The sequence below is a fragment of the Mustela erminea genome, chromosome 7 (genome assembly GCF_009829155.1).
Source record: "Mustela erminea isolate mMusErm1 chromosome 7, mMusErm1.Pri, whole genome shotgun sequence".
NCBI classification, from domain to species: domain Eukaryota; kingdom Metazoa; phylum Chordata; class Mammalia; order Carnivora; family Mustelidae; genus Mustela; species Mustela erminea.
The window spans coordinates 110830938-110846465 of NC_045620.1; the positions used below are offsets into that span (position 1 = coordinate 110830938).

The window sequence follows — 15528 nt, forward strand, 5'->3', positions numbered from 1 at the left end:
GACCTGAGTGTGCATACAAATTTGATTACTTAGGAAATATATGTCCTTGCAGATTGCTTAATCTGGACCTCATAGTCCTCCTTTATGCAAACAGGGAAACTTACAGTTTACCAAACAAAATGACTTTGAGGATTAAAGAGGTATTATGTAGCTATTAACCCAGAATAGACAGTGTTTTTCCCTCTTCTATAGTAGAAGGTACACCTAAAATTATTTCATACATTATTTGGAAGAGTGAGAAAGTTATTAATGATGTTTTTACCCATTCTCCCAGATACTATCACTTCTTTCAGTTTTCTGCTCAACTGTTTCCTTATTAGAGAATCTTTGCCTGATCATTCTTTCATGGAATAGCAAGCCCCTGTTCCATTTCCTTTAACCTGCTTTATTTTTCTCTGTACTATACTTAACACTAGCCAATGTCATTTATTTGTTTTCTTGTTTTCTATTTTCTCATCTTTAGGATGTAATAAACTCCTAAGGGCAGGACTTTTTAAAAAAATTTGTTCACTAGTGAATCTTGCAATTCTTAGAACCTTGTTGTGGGTGTTTAGTGAGTGAGTGTTGAAGGAATAGACTTAACGCACTCCTACTTCTAGTCCTTTAACCCCCTTGCGTTGGAATGACGGTGGTGGTGGTTAGTGGGGTGCTTTTACAGATGCAGGTTCCTGGACTCGCTCCTGATCAGCTGAATCAGCTCTGGAGTTGAGATCCAAGAGTGGATTCCAAACAAGCTACCCAGCTGGTTCTTAAGCTTTAGTGTACATGGGACTCACTGTTTTATGGTGTGGTGTTGGCTAATTAAATATTGTCAGTATAACTCAGATCCATGTATAATTAAATTACAGCTAGACTGTGCTATAGCAGACGTATTTTTTAAAAAATTCCTATTGATCTATCAAGGAAGACATGTGTATCTGTAGTTTTAATTATTTTGGTTACTCTATTTATTTTTGTCCAGGACTCCAGTTTAATCCAGGACTTTTAAGGATCTAAAAATCTCAAATTTTAGATGTTTATCAGTTTACCTCTCCCAATGACACAAAATCAAACTTGTTAAGCCCACACATAATCTGTACTTGTCATTTTTTGCTTTATAAGGATAGATGAACTGATATCAAGGATTTGTTTTAAGTGATAAACATCTTTTCAGAAATAATGGACTGATTTGTGTCTCCTTTCCTGTGGCTATGCTACTGGGGAACAGTGATTTTTTATAAGAATTATCCTGTAACATTGTAAGTTTGGTATAGAGGAAACAGCATGGACTTGTTATAAAACCCCAGATAGAAATCTTTTTTTTTTTTTTTTTAAAGATTTTATTTATGTATGACAGAGATCACTATTAGGCAGAGAGGCTGGCAAAGAGAGAGGGAAAAGCAGGCTCCCTGCTCCATCCCAGGACCCTAATAAGTTCATGACCTGAGCTGGAGGTAGAGGCTTAACCCACTGAGCCATCCAGGTGCACCCCTCAAGATAGAAATCTTGATGCATATACTGCTTTTTCTTTTTAAAAAAATTTTGTCCGTATTTCTAATCTCTGAATTGGGGCTAATTGCTAAATTGTAGGGTTGTTGTTCCTCTCATGGGACCTGGCCCAAAGTCATGGAGTCATTCAATACTTAGAAGTGACTTTTTTCTGTGAAGTAAATTCTGAAGTAATCTAAAAGTCTTTATTAAAAACAATTGTAACATATTTGAAACTTACAAAAATGAAAGGAAAATATTATAGATGTCTAAGCTCCCATTGCCTAGATCTAATGCATAGTATTTACCCTAATTGTTTTGAATCATTTTTAACGAGAAATAAAATGTCACTTCACAAGTTGAAGGGTTCTCGCAACTTCCCTTCCTACACACACACACTCTTGAAGTTGGCATATGTATCTGTTTTTTTTTTTTTTTTTAAGTAGACTCCACACCCAGTATGGAGCCCGAGTGTGGGGCTTGAATTCACACCCCTGAGATCAAAACCTGAGCTAAGATCAAGAGTTGAATGCTTAACCAACTGAGCCACCGAAGCACCCCCTTACATGTATTTTTAAAATAAATGATACACAGTATTGTGCTTTATTTAACAATTTCTAGTAAGTGGCCCAGAGGATGTACTTGTGATTTGTTTTTTTCATTCGACATTGGTTTTGAAGTTTATCCACGTGGACACACTTATATCTTGTTTGTTAATTTTGGCTTTCTATTTCATGGTTAATTTATCCATGAATATTTAGATTGTTTCAGATCCTCCCCCACCCTGCCCCATTTCTTAATAGTACTTCATGGACAAGGAAACTTTTTTTTTCCTGTTCATATGTATGTAAAAATTCCTTTAGCATATAAATAACTTCCCTAAAAATTAATTTTTCCAGTATTGTGTACTCTGATTCTTTAAAACTAGGACTGCAGAACAAAAGTGTATCTTCCCCACCTCCCCCCTCAAAAAAAAGTTTTTAAGAACAGATGCAAGACCCCTGGGGTAACTTGGGTGAGATTTTCTACAGGACTTAACTTTAGAAAGAAATTGAGAAAAACCTTTGTTGCTGATCCTAAGTAGAATTTTTATAAATTTCTGTGTTGTTGCTTAAGAGTCCCCTGAGCCATTATTCCAGCATCTCTTAACTAGCTAACAAAATTGACTTCATAAACTGCATCCTCATTTAAGCTATCTAATTTAAATTAACCTCAGTTGAAATTTTTTTTCTTCAGAGTACACTTACATTTTCCAAAGGGTATGCTTTAAGAACTGCTTGATATTTGGAGATAAGCTTGGGGGAAAATACCTTGTGCTTGTACATTTGTAATCTATTCTACATTTTTCTTAATCTGTTTAGATAAATTCATAAAAACATTTTTATGCCTCATATTAAAATGGGAACAGCAAAAATTCCGTGACATCAGTGCTGGTTACTATGGAAACAGTAGTTTTCAAGTGGAAAGTAATATGTGAATCTTTTAAGAAAACAATTTTTGTGTATCTCTTAATTTGACAGTAATGAAGGAAGGAGATGAATTACATTAGATACTCTTTAAAAACATTTTTAGCAAAATGATTAGCAAAAGGGGAAAAGCTAATGTGGGAAAGTATCTGATATCTGACATCATTAATAGGTCTGAAATCTTTGAAGTTATTTTTGCAATTTGCGTTGTAGTTTCTGTTTTATATGAGAGAGGTTTAACTTGAGAGGTTTTTTTTTTTTTTTTTTTTTTTAAGATTTTACTTATTTATTTGACAGAGATCACAAGTAGGCAGAGAGGCAGGCAGAGAGAGAGGGGGAAGCAGGCTCCCCCTGAGCAGAGAGCCCAATGCGGGGCTCCATCCCAGGACCCTGAGATCGTGACCTGAGCTGAAGGCAGAGGCCTAACCCACTGGGCCACCCAGGTACCCCTAACCTTGTGAGTTCTTAATAACACTATCTTATAGGAACAAATAGTTAAAACTTGAAGTCCCTGATTCTACTTCTCTTTTTCAAAAAAAACTGTATTATCGAATCCACGTGTGTGTCGGTCAGTATTCTTCTTCTGGGCTGCATCTGGCTGGGGGAGGGGTGAGGGAAGCCCAGCGTTGTTATGAAAGTTCCCTCAGGTGAACTGATGGTGACTCCCGACCAACAGACCAATAATTTTCAACTCCAGCTATATATCATGTCAACATATTAAAAAACATTTTCTACACTTACATTTTTAAAGTAGGGATGTCTTTGTTCACTGCCTTTTTTCACCTTATCCAGAATCCTCAGTGGCTAGGTTGGAGTGGTTAGTTACATCAGAGTATCAGCAGTCTCTCAGGAAGAATACAGGATTATAGTTTAGCTTGAAAACTTTTTCCTTCTGTAAAAACATAAGAAACTACAAAATAAAATTGGTTTACTTACTAAACACTCTATAAAATATGGTGATCCATGGTTCTCCATTAGGTTCAGAAACCAATAGTGCTGGCATCAATTTTGAAGTTAGAAATGCGCAGTTTTAGGCTCCCCTCCAGATTTACTGAATCAGAATATGCATTTTAACAAGGTCCCCAAGTGATTCATATGCATGTTAAAAGTTTGAGAAGCACTGCTGTAGAGAAAAATCACAAAATTAATAAGAAGACCTAGCCCAGTTCTTGCTGCAAACGGAAGTCTAGTCCTGTGTTTTCCTTTCCTGTAAAATTAGTGAATTTGGCTGCCTGATCTCTAAAGCCCCTGTGAGTGATATATTAGATATAATTTTGAGTATTGAGGCTAATTTTTAAGGATACATGTTAGAACTTAAATGTCCTCATGGGTCTTGACATAGATATTCTGGGAGGCATATGCATAATCTCTTGATGCCTTAACAGATTGTGGGATTTATAGGAATAACAATAATAATAAAACGTCCTACCTCCCCAATATAAAAAGCTGTTTTGAATTCTTTAAGAAAATAAGTATTAGTAACTTCCTAATAACCTTTGTATTTCCTAACCAAAATATTTTGGCATGGTGAGGTAGTGGATTCACAGGAATTCATTCACAGAGGAGTATATTTGTCACCATTAGAGACACTCAGAATTATATTTTCTAGTTCCTAATTTCAGGTCAAAAGATTTTTATTTATTTATTTATTTATTCATTCATAAAAGATTTTATTTATTTATTTATTTATTTGATAGACAGAGATCACAATTAGGCAGAGAGGCAGGTAGAAAGAGAGAGGGGGAAGCAAGCTCCCCACTGAGCAGAGAGCCCGATGCGGAAGGCAGAGGCTTTAACCCACTGAGCCACCCAGGTGCCCCTATTTATTTATTTATTTATTTGACAGAGAGAGAGAGAGAGAGAGAGAGAGAGAGAGAGATATGACACGTAGGCAGAGAAGCAGGCGGGTGTGGGGGGGGAAACAGGCTCCCTGCTGAGCAGGTTCCCTATGTGGTCCTTAATCCCAGGACCCTGGGATCCTGACCTGAGCCGAAGTCAGAGGCTTATTAACCCATTGACCTACCCAGGCACCCAAGAGAAAACATTTTATTTTATTTATTTATTTATTTATTTTTTTAAAAGATTTTATTTGTTCATTTGACAGACAGAGATCACAAGTAGAGAGGCAGGCAGAGAGAGAGAGAGGGAAGCAGGCTCCCCGCTGAGCAGAGAGCCCGATGCGGGACTCGATCCCAGGACCCCGAGATCATGACCTGAGCCGAAGGCAGCGGCTTAACCCACTGAGCCACCCAGGCGCCCCGAGAAAACATTTTAAATTGAATTTGAGCAGTGTCAGAATTGACAGCTCTAGTTTTTCATCCCATTGGAGTATAACCTTCATGGGCAATACTCCTTGAAGAGGACAATACTATTTACAATATTTTTGTTCTGGAAAATGATGAATAAATTGGTTGTATTGCTTTATCCTCTCATTTATGTGGTTTGGCACCTGGGTGGCTCAATCAGTTAAGCATCTGCGTTGATCCAGGTCATGATATTGGGGGTTGGGCTCCCTGCTCAGCTGGGAGTCTGCTCCTCCCTCACCCCAGCCTCATTTATTCTCATGAATGAATGAAAAAAAAAAACGAAAGTGCTAAGGGGAATAGGCTGCATTGATTTTTTTCAAAATCTGCCTTACTGCGATAATTTACATAAAATTCACTGATTTTTGAGTACAATTTAATGAGTTTTGATGAATTTGTAGTTGTGTAGCCCCCACCACTGCCACCATCATGGTACAGAGCAGTTCTATCATCTCAAAAAACTCATTGTATCCTTTTATAATTACCTTAGCTTGGGCTGCTTTAACAGATTACTATAGACTGGATAGCTTAAACAGACATTTATTTTTCAGTTAATGGAGATTAGAAAGCCTAGGATCAAGGTGCCAGAAGATTTGGTTTCAGTTCTCTTCTTGTTTGTATATGGCTGGCTTGCTGTGTCCTCACAGGGTGGATGGAGAAAGATCATTTCTCTCAAGTCCCTTACTAATTCCATACATGAGGGCTCTACCCTCATGACCTTATATTATCACCCCACAGGCCCCACCTCCAAATGCCATCACATCCAGGATTACGGAGGGCTTCAGTATACGAATTTGGGGACACATGCACATTGAGTTTGTAGTAGTAGTCAATTCTCCTCCCCTGTCTTCAGCTCCCAGGAGCCAATGATATGCTTTCTGTTACTGTAGTTTTACTTTTTCTAGAATTTCATATGTGTGGCTCCTTTCACTTAGTATATAGCTTTTTACATCTCCCGAGAGGATTTCTCTAATATCTCCCATGCCTTTTTCGAGCCCGGTTAGAACCTTGAGAATTGTCATTCTGAACTCTAGATCTGACATATTACCAATGTCTGTATTGATTAGGTCCCTAGCCTTCGGTACTGCCTCTTCTTCTTTTTTTTGTGGTGAATTTTTCCGCCTTGCCATTTTGTCCAGATAAAAGTGTATGAAGGAGCAAGTAAAATACTAAAAGGGTGGCAACAACCCCAGGAAAATATGCTTTAACCAAATCAGAAACGATCCCAAATCGTGAGGGGGGGTGCTTGCTCGCGCTCTCTCCCTCTGTCTCTGAAAAATAAATAAAATCTTTAAAAAAAAAAAAAAAAAGAGGTTCAAAAAGAAAGAAAAAAAAAGAAAAAAAAGAATTAAAAAAGAAAACGAATAAAGAAAAATATAAAAAAGAAAAAATATATATATTAGATAAACTTTGAGAAAGTGGTTGTTTTTCTGTTTCCAGAATTGCTGTTCTTCTTCTCTTCGATCTGCCTATGGATTTGCAGGTGTTCGCAATCTTTAGATAAGCTATTTAGCTGATCTCCTGCTAGCTGAAGTAGTCTCAGCCTGCTACTTCTCCGCCATCTTGACTCCTCCTCTCCAGTATATAGCTTTTTAGATTTATCTGTATTAGTGTGTATTTCAGTAATTCATTTTCATTTCCAAGTAATAGTTCGTTGTTTGGGTTTAACACAATTTATGCATTTTCCAGTGAATGGACCTTTGGTTTTTTTTTTTTCGTTTATGGCCGTTATAATGAATATTCATTTTCAAGTCTTTTGTTGTCATATGTTTTGATTTCTCTTTTAAGTACCTAGATGTGTGATTGCAGGTTGTATGGTAAATACATGTTTAATTGGGGCTCCTGTCTAGGTCAGGAGAGCATGGGACTCTTGATCTTGGGGTCATGAATTCAGGCCCCACCTTGGGCATAGAGATTATTTAAACTATGTTTAATTTTCTAGAAGGTATTACCAAAACTTTTTTTTTCCCAGTGATTGTATCATTTTGTACTCTAAACAGAAATATATGTGAGTGCCATTTGCTCCCCACCAGCTATTTTGTCAGTCTTGTAAATTTTAGCTGTTAAGAGTGTGTAGTGGTATCTGATTGTGGTACTAATTCTTATTTCCCTAACATCTAATGGTATTGAGCATATTTTCATGTGCTTAATGACCATTCATATGTCTTCTTTGAAGTGTTTATTAAAATCTTTCATCCACTTTAAGGTGGAATTTCTAGGGGTGCCTGGGTAGCTCAGCTGGTTAAGCATCTGACTTGGGCTCAGATCCTGGGATCTAGGCCCCTGTGTCAGGAGTCTGCTCAGCAGGGAGTTTGCTCGTCCCTTTGCCGCTCCCCATGCATGTGTGCATGCATGTTCTCTCTCTCTGTCTCTAATAAAGTCTTTGAAAAAAAGTGGAATTGCTCTTACCAAACAACTAAGAATTTTTTTGTGTATTTTGAATACAGGATTTTGATTGAGGATTTTATGTCTGTTCATGAGGGCTATTGGTTCGTAGTTTTTTGTTTTTTTTTTTTAAGATTTTATTTATTTATTCGACAGAGAGAGATCACAAGTAGGCAGAGAGGCAGGCAGAGAAGCAGGCAGAGAGAGAGAGGAGGAACCAGGCTCCCTGCTGAGCAGAGAGCCCGATGCGGGACTCGATCCCAGGACCCTGAGATCATGACCTGAGCCGAAGGCAGCGGCTTAACCCACTGAGCCACCCAGGCACCCTCGTAGTTTTTTCTTGTAACGTTTTTGTCTGGTTTTGGTATTAGGGTAATAGTACTGTCTTAATAAAATGTGTTGGGAAATACTCTTTTTTTTTTTCTCCCCCTGTAAGAGCCTTTGTAGAATTGGTATAGTTTCTTCCTTTAAAAATTTTTTTTTCCCTTCCTTAAATGTTTGGTAGAATTCACCAGTGTAGCCATCTGGTCCTAAAATTCTCTTTTTAGGCTTTTAATGGATTTGATTTTAAATCTCATTTTTTTTCAGTTTTCCCTAGTAAAGAGTACCTGCTTTTAGTTAGACAATTGATAATGAGTTTTTTAGGGTTTTTGCTTTCAGATTTTATGAGGCAAGGATTTATGTGTTTAGATGAACTTTTTTTATGGGGAGTTGGGTTGATGAGAGTGGTAGAGTAGACATAGAACTTTACAATTGCTTGAACTTGTGTATTTTTGAAAACTTAAAAAAAAAAAACCTCCATGGCACTCCTTTGGCTCTCCCAATCATTAAAGGGCTGTGGAAGTAGAAGAAAGGTTGAGAAAGCTGTCTTATAGAATCTTTCAGACTTCTTTTGTATTTCTAATAGCACTGACCTGCATCTCTGTCTTTTGTATTTGGATCTGTTTCATCTCTTGATAAAACCTTTATTAGCCTCACTACCTTTTTTGCCCCCCCCCCCCGACATATTTATGAGAGAGAGAGTGTGCTCATGAGAGGGGGGAGGAAGGGAGAGAATCTCAAGCAGACTCCCTGCTGCACTTGGAGCCCTGCACAGGCCTCAGTCCCATGACTCTGAGATCATGACCTGAGTAAGAGTTGGGCACTTAACCAGTCGAGCCACCCCGGTGCCTCTAGCCCTACTACTTTTTAAAAGAAACTTTCTACTGTGGACATTTTCAAATATGTGTGGAAATGATGAGAATGACATAAGGAACTTGGGTATATACATCTCCCAGATTCAGAGACTATCAGCCTAATGGCTGTCGTGTTTTATCTATTCTGTAGCCCGCCTCCCCATCAGATTCTTTCATGCCTTTGTGGTGCCTGAGGTGTTCATAAGATCTTTCCATCACAGCTGGACCAGAATGCCAAAGTATCCCAGTACTGTCATTTTTGGTGTCTCTTGTTCGTCTTTCAACCCTGTAGTAACAGCTTTCTGGTAAGCTTTGCATAGTGTTGTGTTCCTCTGTACCTGTGAATCTTCTGGGCTGTACCTCTGCACAGCTTCTTTAACTCTCTTTTGTGTGTGACAGGTTCCAACTGCTTTAGCAGCCCTGAGCTCAGATACTGTGCTGTGGTTCCCCACGCTATGTTTAGGCAATTGCTTCTAGGTGGAGAGTGGGAGGGTTAAGTGAGAGATGGGCGTGGTGATCATGGGGCTCATCTTGTGAGTTTTCTTCTATTAAGGATTACTCTCCTATGATTATTGTCCATCCTTGAAAAAAGATGCCTCATGTATTTTGCTTAGTTTTACAGTTTGTGGCAGAGGGCCAACAGTTACTCTAATGACTGGAAGAGAAAGTCCCAAGTGTTATTTTGTTTTTGTTTTTTTCTCTGTAAGTTATCTGATGTTTTTTAAAAACAAAGCAAAACAGAATTGGGGGTGAGTTGTAATAGTTTGTGATCTGCCTTTTTCCCACTTATTTTATACTGATGTCTTAAATATCCTTAATATCTTATTAAGGACATATCATATGTCCACGTGATTTAAAAGAACTGTTTGGTCTATTTCCAGTGGAGTTCCAACATTAGTTTTTTGTGTTTTTTTTTTTTTAAAGATTTTATTTATTTATTTGACAGATCACAAGTAGGCAGAGAGAAGGCAGAGAGAGAGAGAGAGAGAAGGAAGCAGGCTCCCTGTAGAGCAGAGAGCCTGATGTGGGGTTCGATCCCAGAACCCTGGGATCATGACCTGAGCTGAAGGCAGAGGCCTCAACCCACTGAGCCACCCAGGCACCCCCTCAACATTAGTTTTCACTGCCACAAATAATGCTGCTCAACAAACTTGTTCATCTTTGTTAGCATCTTTTATTTTCTTATAAAATTCCTACAAAGAGGTTTGCTATGGTATAATCTCTTTAAGGCTTTTAAAAAAATATGCTAGAATAAACTTCTGAATACTTAGATACTGTTTTTATTTGGTTATAGAGTATAAATATTGAGGGCCAAGTACCATACACAAAAATCTTTTGTCAGACTGCTATTTTTTGTAAATAGTGAGTAGACTGAACCATGCTACTTTCCATGCAGGTTGTTTTACATTTTTAGTTGGAATGTGAATAATAACTTAAAATATACTTTTCATTGCATTTCATTTCATTTGAAAAGTGAATTACCCTTTACTTGGTTCTCTTTCTACAAGTTTAGTTTGGGGTTGAAATATCTAACATTAGTAACATTTTATTGTAATGCAGATTTGTAGCATCTTTTTATTGCCTTAGCTTATAATTATGTTGGAAGCTGGCAGATGGATCTAGGTCAGTCCTGAAGTGTAAATTTTGCCATTGGAGTATATGCTGAATGTATGAATTTGGCAGATTTAAGATAAAGTATGTTTAAAGAGCGATCAAAAAGACAAGTGTCTTTTTTTGTAGATTTCCTTTTTTAGAGCAGTTTTAGGTTCGCAGCAAAACTGAGTGGAAAACACAGAGTATGCATGTTCCCTCATCCCCACACATCAACAGGCTCCCTGCTCCAGACCAAAGTGGTACATTTTGTTACAGTTTATGAATCTTCATTGGCTCCTCATTATTACTCAAAGCCCACAGTTTACATTAGGCTTCACTGTTGGGGTTGCATATTCTGTGGGTTTTGACAAATGTATAATGCCATATGTCTATAGCATTAGAGAGAATAGTTTAACTGCCCTAAAAATCCTGAAGCTCCACCTGGTCATGTCTCCTTCCCCCTCAACCAGTGACAACTACTGATCTTTTTTTTTACTAAAGTAAATGTCTTTTTGTAGCCCTTGTGACATATAGGTTAAGTATGCTTAGCATTAAGGCATGGGGAAATATTTGAGGAACATTTGATTTTCTCTAGGTGGGTATCTTTCAGCTTTGACCTTGAAAGATCCATTTGGGAGTTGGAGTGGGGGAAGAACTGACTTGGAACAGTGAATCAGGAAAGTTTATTGGAGGTCTGAAGTCACCTTCAGTCATTTTTGGACACTAAAAAATGGAAATAGAATTAAAATCACTATTCTCTGTATAACATTTAACTTCAGTTTAAAATCTCAGAGTAATGGTAAATTTAAAAAGATTTCCAGTTTAGGTAATCACTGTATATTAAGGTTTACAAGTAGTCTAATGAAATGTACATTACAGTTATTCAGTTGCTTGTATCAGTGATGAATGAAGTATACTTTATCTGTGGTTAGTACAAATTTGGTAGAGAAATCATGATGGGGGAGTAAACTTAGTGAACCATGTCATTGTGCTTCATTATACCTTTGAAATGGGTTTGCGGCACTTCAGTTCAGAAGTCTGTAGACTAGAAATGGTGATGATATGTAGACATCTGCTGCCTATATATCTTAGGTACCTATCTTTATCCATGCGAATCAAAACTGGCTACATGGTAACTATAGTCAACTAATCTAGGTGAAATTTCAAGTTAATAAAAATTTCCTGCCAAGTGGTTTGTCTGTTTTATTTTTCAGAGACTAGTGCTTTTATATAGGAGCAGAACTATTTGTTCATTTTTAACAAAATCTGCAATCCAAATTTGGTCATGACATTTTAGCATACTTCATTCATTTTAGGTTCTTTTAAATTAGTGTATTACTTGGCAGAACTTCATACTTCTAATTTTAATTTTGTAATAAATATACTACTTTTGAGTTACCGGAAGTATTTTCCCAAACTAGTTATGTGATTGTCACATTTGCCCATAAAATACATAGGGGCAGGTATAAAACTCCTGAGTAAAATGTGTAAATTTCATCCAATCAAGAAGTATTTATTAAGCACCTGCTAGGTGCCAAGCACTGTTCGGGGTGCTGGGAGAGAGAGTGGTCAGCAGGGTACTTGGGATACTTTTTTTTGTGGTACATATATATTATGGAGGGAGAGATACAAGGTACACATGTAAACGAATGAAAAAGGGTTATTTTAGATACTGAGAAGGACTTGGGGGGGAACCCTGTTTTGTTAAAGTGATGTGGAGGGGTCTAATTTAGACTGAGTAGTCAAGGAAGACCACATTTAAGAGATAATACTTGAGGGTTCCTAGGAGGCTCAGTGGGTTAAGCCTCTGCCTTCGGCTCAGGTCATGATCTCAGGGTCCTAGGATTGAGCCCCACATTGAGCTCTCTGCTCATTGGGTAGCCAGCTTCCCCCCCCCACACCCGCCTGCTTCTCTGCCTGCTTGTGACCTCTCTCTCTGTCAAATAAATAAATAAAATCTTAAAAAAAAGGGATAATACTTGAGCTGAGACCTCGATGATGGAGAATTAACCCCCCTGAATTTCTAGGGAGAGAGCGTTCTAGACAGGAGAAAACAGAACAAAGATTCTAAAGAGGGAAACAGGTTTGGCCTGTTCAAGGAACAGCGAGACTAGACTAGACTGTAGGAGCCAGATCACACAGGACTGTGGAGGTGATGGTAAGGAACTTAGAGTTTGTTTTGTTTTGTTTTGTTTTCTATTTTCTGGTTACAGTGGGAAGCTAATTGAAGGTTTTGAACAGAGGATTGATAGTCTAGAGGAGGAAACATACAATAATTAAGTACTTATATAAATATTCAAGTGATGGGTAGATAAAGATTGGGGGAGGATAGGAGGACTAAACTTGGTTAGGAGCCTCAGGAAAGATATTCCTGAGGAAATGATGTTTAAACTGAGACCTAAAGAATAAGCATGAATTGATTAGGGCAGTGATGTGGAAAAGAATATTCTAGACAGAGGAATATCGTGAGTGAAATTCGAGTCTAGAAAGAGCTTTAATAGCATAAGGATCTGAAAAAAGGCTAGCGTGTCTGTTTTTGTAGCTTACTGAGGTGAGAGTAGCACCAAATGAGGCAGGAGAGATTTGGCAGTGAGTATAGGATTTTATAAGACATGTGTAGGATTTTGGTTGTTAATCCTCTGTAACAGTGATTTTAAGGAGAGTAATTTAATCACACTCATATTTACCTGTATTATTTAGTTGCTACTTTGTGGAATTTAGACTGGATTAGAGGAGGTGGCAAAAAGGGAGTCCAGTTACGTACTGCTCTGTATTTGTGTGCTGTTGAAACTGGAAGTGATACTATTCTTTAATTAAATAATTGATTGCTTTTACTTTCAAAGATTCTCCTTTGAAATCCCTTGCTCTTTATATCATCACTGTTTGCAGCACATTTTGAAATAGTGTTGCTTCTTTTGCTTTGTACAGTGAAAGTGGCCTTGTGACCTGGAAGTAAAGGCTCTTAGCTTTTGCAAATCAAGTAAACTAGGTATTTCTTTCTGTAAGGAGAAAAAAAATCAATTAATGTAGAAAAATAATCTTTAAGAATAGTGGTTAGTTGGATAAGGTGTTCTTGGATTGTTGGCTAATAATGTTCCCCTCCTCAGTAGACTGTTACCTGGAACAGAAGGGACTCTTTGCATTGCATTGAAAACAATAGATACCGTATGTCTCCATAGATTGGAAAGGGGCATTTAGTAGACAGGTTCAAGGGTAGAGTCTTCTAAAAACGGGAAAGGGTAATAAATAAGGTCCCCAGGAGTAAGTTGTTACTGTGTGGGATCAGGCCATTGATAGGGAAGAAAGCCAGATAAGGGGTATAGACTCTGAAACCAGCTATTAGGTCTTTTTGTTTGTTTTGTTTTTAAAAGAGCAGAAACCTACACTTGAGGAACTTGTGTCTGTCGTTTCATGTTTTATAGTTATTTCTTAATTACTATTGAGTAAAGTTCTTCTGCAAAGGTTACCTTCTTTTAGTGTCCTAGGTAAACAAAGGAAGAGTTTATATAGCTGTTTTGGGGAGTTACGTGATTTTTGAAGTGGTAGCTGTGGTCTTTGGTGAAAAAGAGCCCAGAAGCTGATGAAACTGTAGGATATAACTCTATACCTCACTGACTTTTCTTCTTGTGTTTTCCATTAAAATATTAATCCTGGGCTTTGCTTTAATAAGGGAAGTGTGCTGTTATATTACTTGTTAGCTTTACTGGATGTGTGAGTTTTAGAAACTTCTTAGGACCTTAGCTTAGCCATTTAAGTTTCACAGCAAACAATATTTACATTTCCTGTTTTAAGCTTTGTAATTTAGAGTAATTTCCAGGTGGTGCCCACAGGGAAAATTGGGTTCTGAGTTATCAGGTAAAATCGATCCCCCCAACCTCCTTTTACACAGCAGTTTCTGTGTGCATATAGTAGCAGAAGTTGTTTATGGAATAGTGTGTGCTCCAGAAATAGCTACTGTTCATGTTTAGCTGTTAAGACTTAATAGTAGAGGTTGTATTCAGTATTGCTGCTTATCTGTATATATAGTGGGAAATCTTAGCAATATTCTTTTTTTTTTTTTTTAAGATTTTATTTATTTATTTGGCAGAGAGAGAGATCACAAGTAGGCAGAGAGAGTGGGGGGAAAGCAGGCTCCCTGCTGAGCAGAGAGCCCCATGCGGGGTTTGATCCCATGTCCCTGAGATCCATGACCTGAGCTGAAGACAGAGGCTTAACCCACTGAGCCAGCCAGGCGCCCCTTTTAGCAATATTCTTGATCCTGTTACAGAGGGAATGAGAAATCCAGTATGACTTGGCCATCACTTCTTATAACTATTTTTAGATGATCTGGAATAAAGGGGAAGTTATTTGAAATTTTGTTTAGTTTTGATGCTTTAGGAGAAGTTTGTAATGCAGGAATTCAAGTAACCTCTTTCTCTTGTTTTAATTCTAGGTGAGAATTATGAAGATGATGACCTAGTAAACTCTGATGAGGTTATGAAGAAACCATGTCCAGTGCAGATTGTTCTTGCTCATGAAGATGACCATAACTTTGAGCTCGATGAAGAAGCTTTGGAGCAGATATTGCTACAGGAGCACATACGAGATCTTAACATAGTAGTGGTATCCGTGGCAGGAGCTTTTCGTAAAGGGAAATCATTTCTACTGGACTTCATGCTTAGATATATGTATAACAAGGTGAATAGTGTCTTTTAAATTGAACCCAGTTAAAAACAACTAACCTTGTTTAAAAATCATAGACAAAAAACAGTGAGAGCTGTGTCTTTAATTTTACAAAAATCCGGTTCTTGCTAAGACTTCTCATTAAGACAGTAATCTAAGTTTGTTTGAGGTTTGATTCTTCCTCATCTCCATAATTGCTTTTTGCTATAGTACACGATGATGCATATGACTGAGCATCTAGTGTAGAGACATTGTCGCTCTGACCTGCAGTGTCTTAAGTATACCCCAAAGTCTCTGATGTACTGCTCATTTCTCCCTTTTTGTGATTTCTTCACACCTTCACCTTCTTGATCACCTTTCTAACAATGTGTGAAGTAGGCTGATAGAAACTTTTGTAAAAGTACACCTGTGCTCTTCAAGTAAGTCAGCTTCAGTCATATTACATTTTGAAATCAAGTCCAGTTCCTTAGTGTGGCT

At 37.7% G+C, this 15528-nt stretch overlaps 1 protein-coding gene across 4 annotated transcripts in view; it reads left to right on the forward strand.

Annotated features, from left to right (window-relative positions):
- ATL2 (atlastin GTPase 2) overlaps positions 1 to 15528 on the forward strand; it is a 56731-nt gene that overhangs the window by 10563 nt on the left and 30640 nt on the right. For 3 of the 4 annotated variants that reach the window (XM_032352936.1, XM_032352937.1, XM_032352938.1), the window contains exon 2: positions 14822 to 15066. The exons of the other annotated variant lie outside the window; for it this stretch is intronic. In XM_032352936.1, coding sequence (XP_032208827.1) covers positions 14822 to 15066 — 245 coding nt within the window. The remainder of the gene's footprint in view (positions 1 to 14821; positions 15067 to 15528) is intronic. 4 annotated transcript variants of the gene reach the window in all.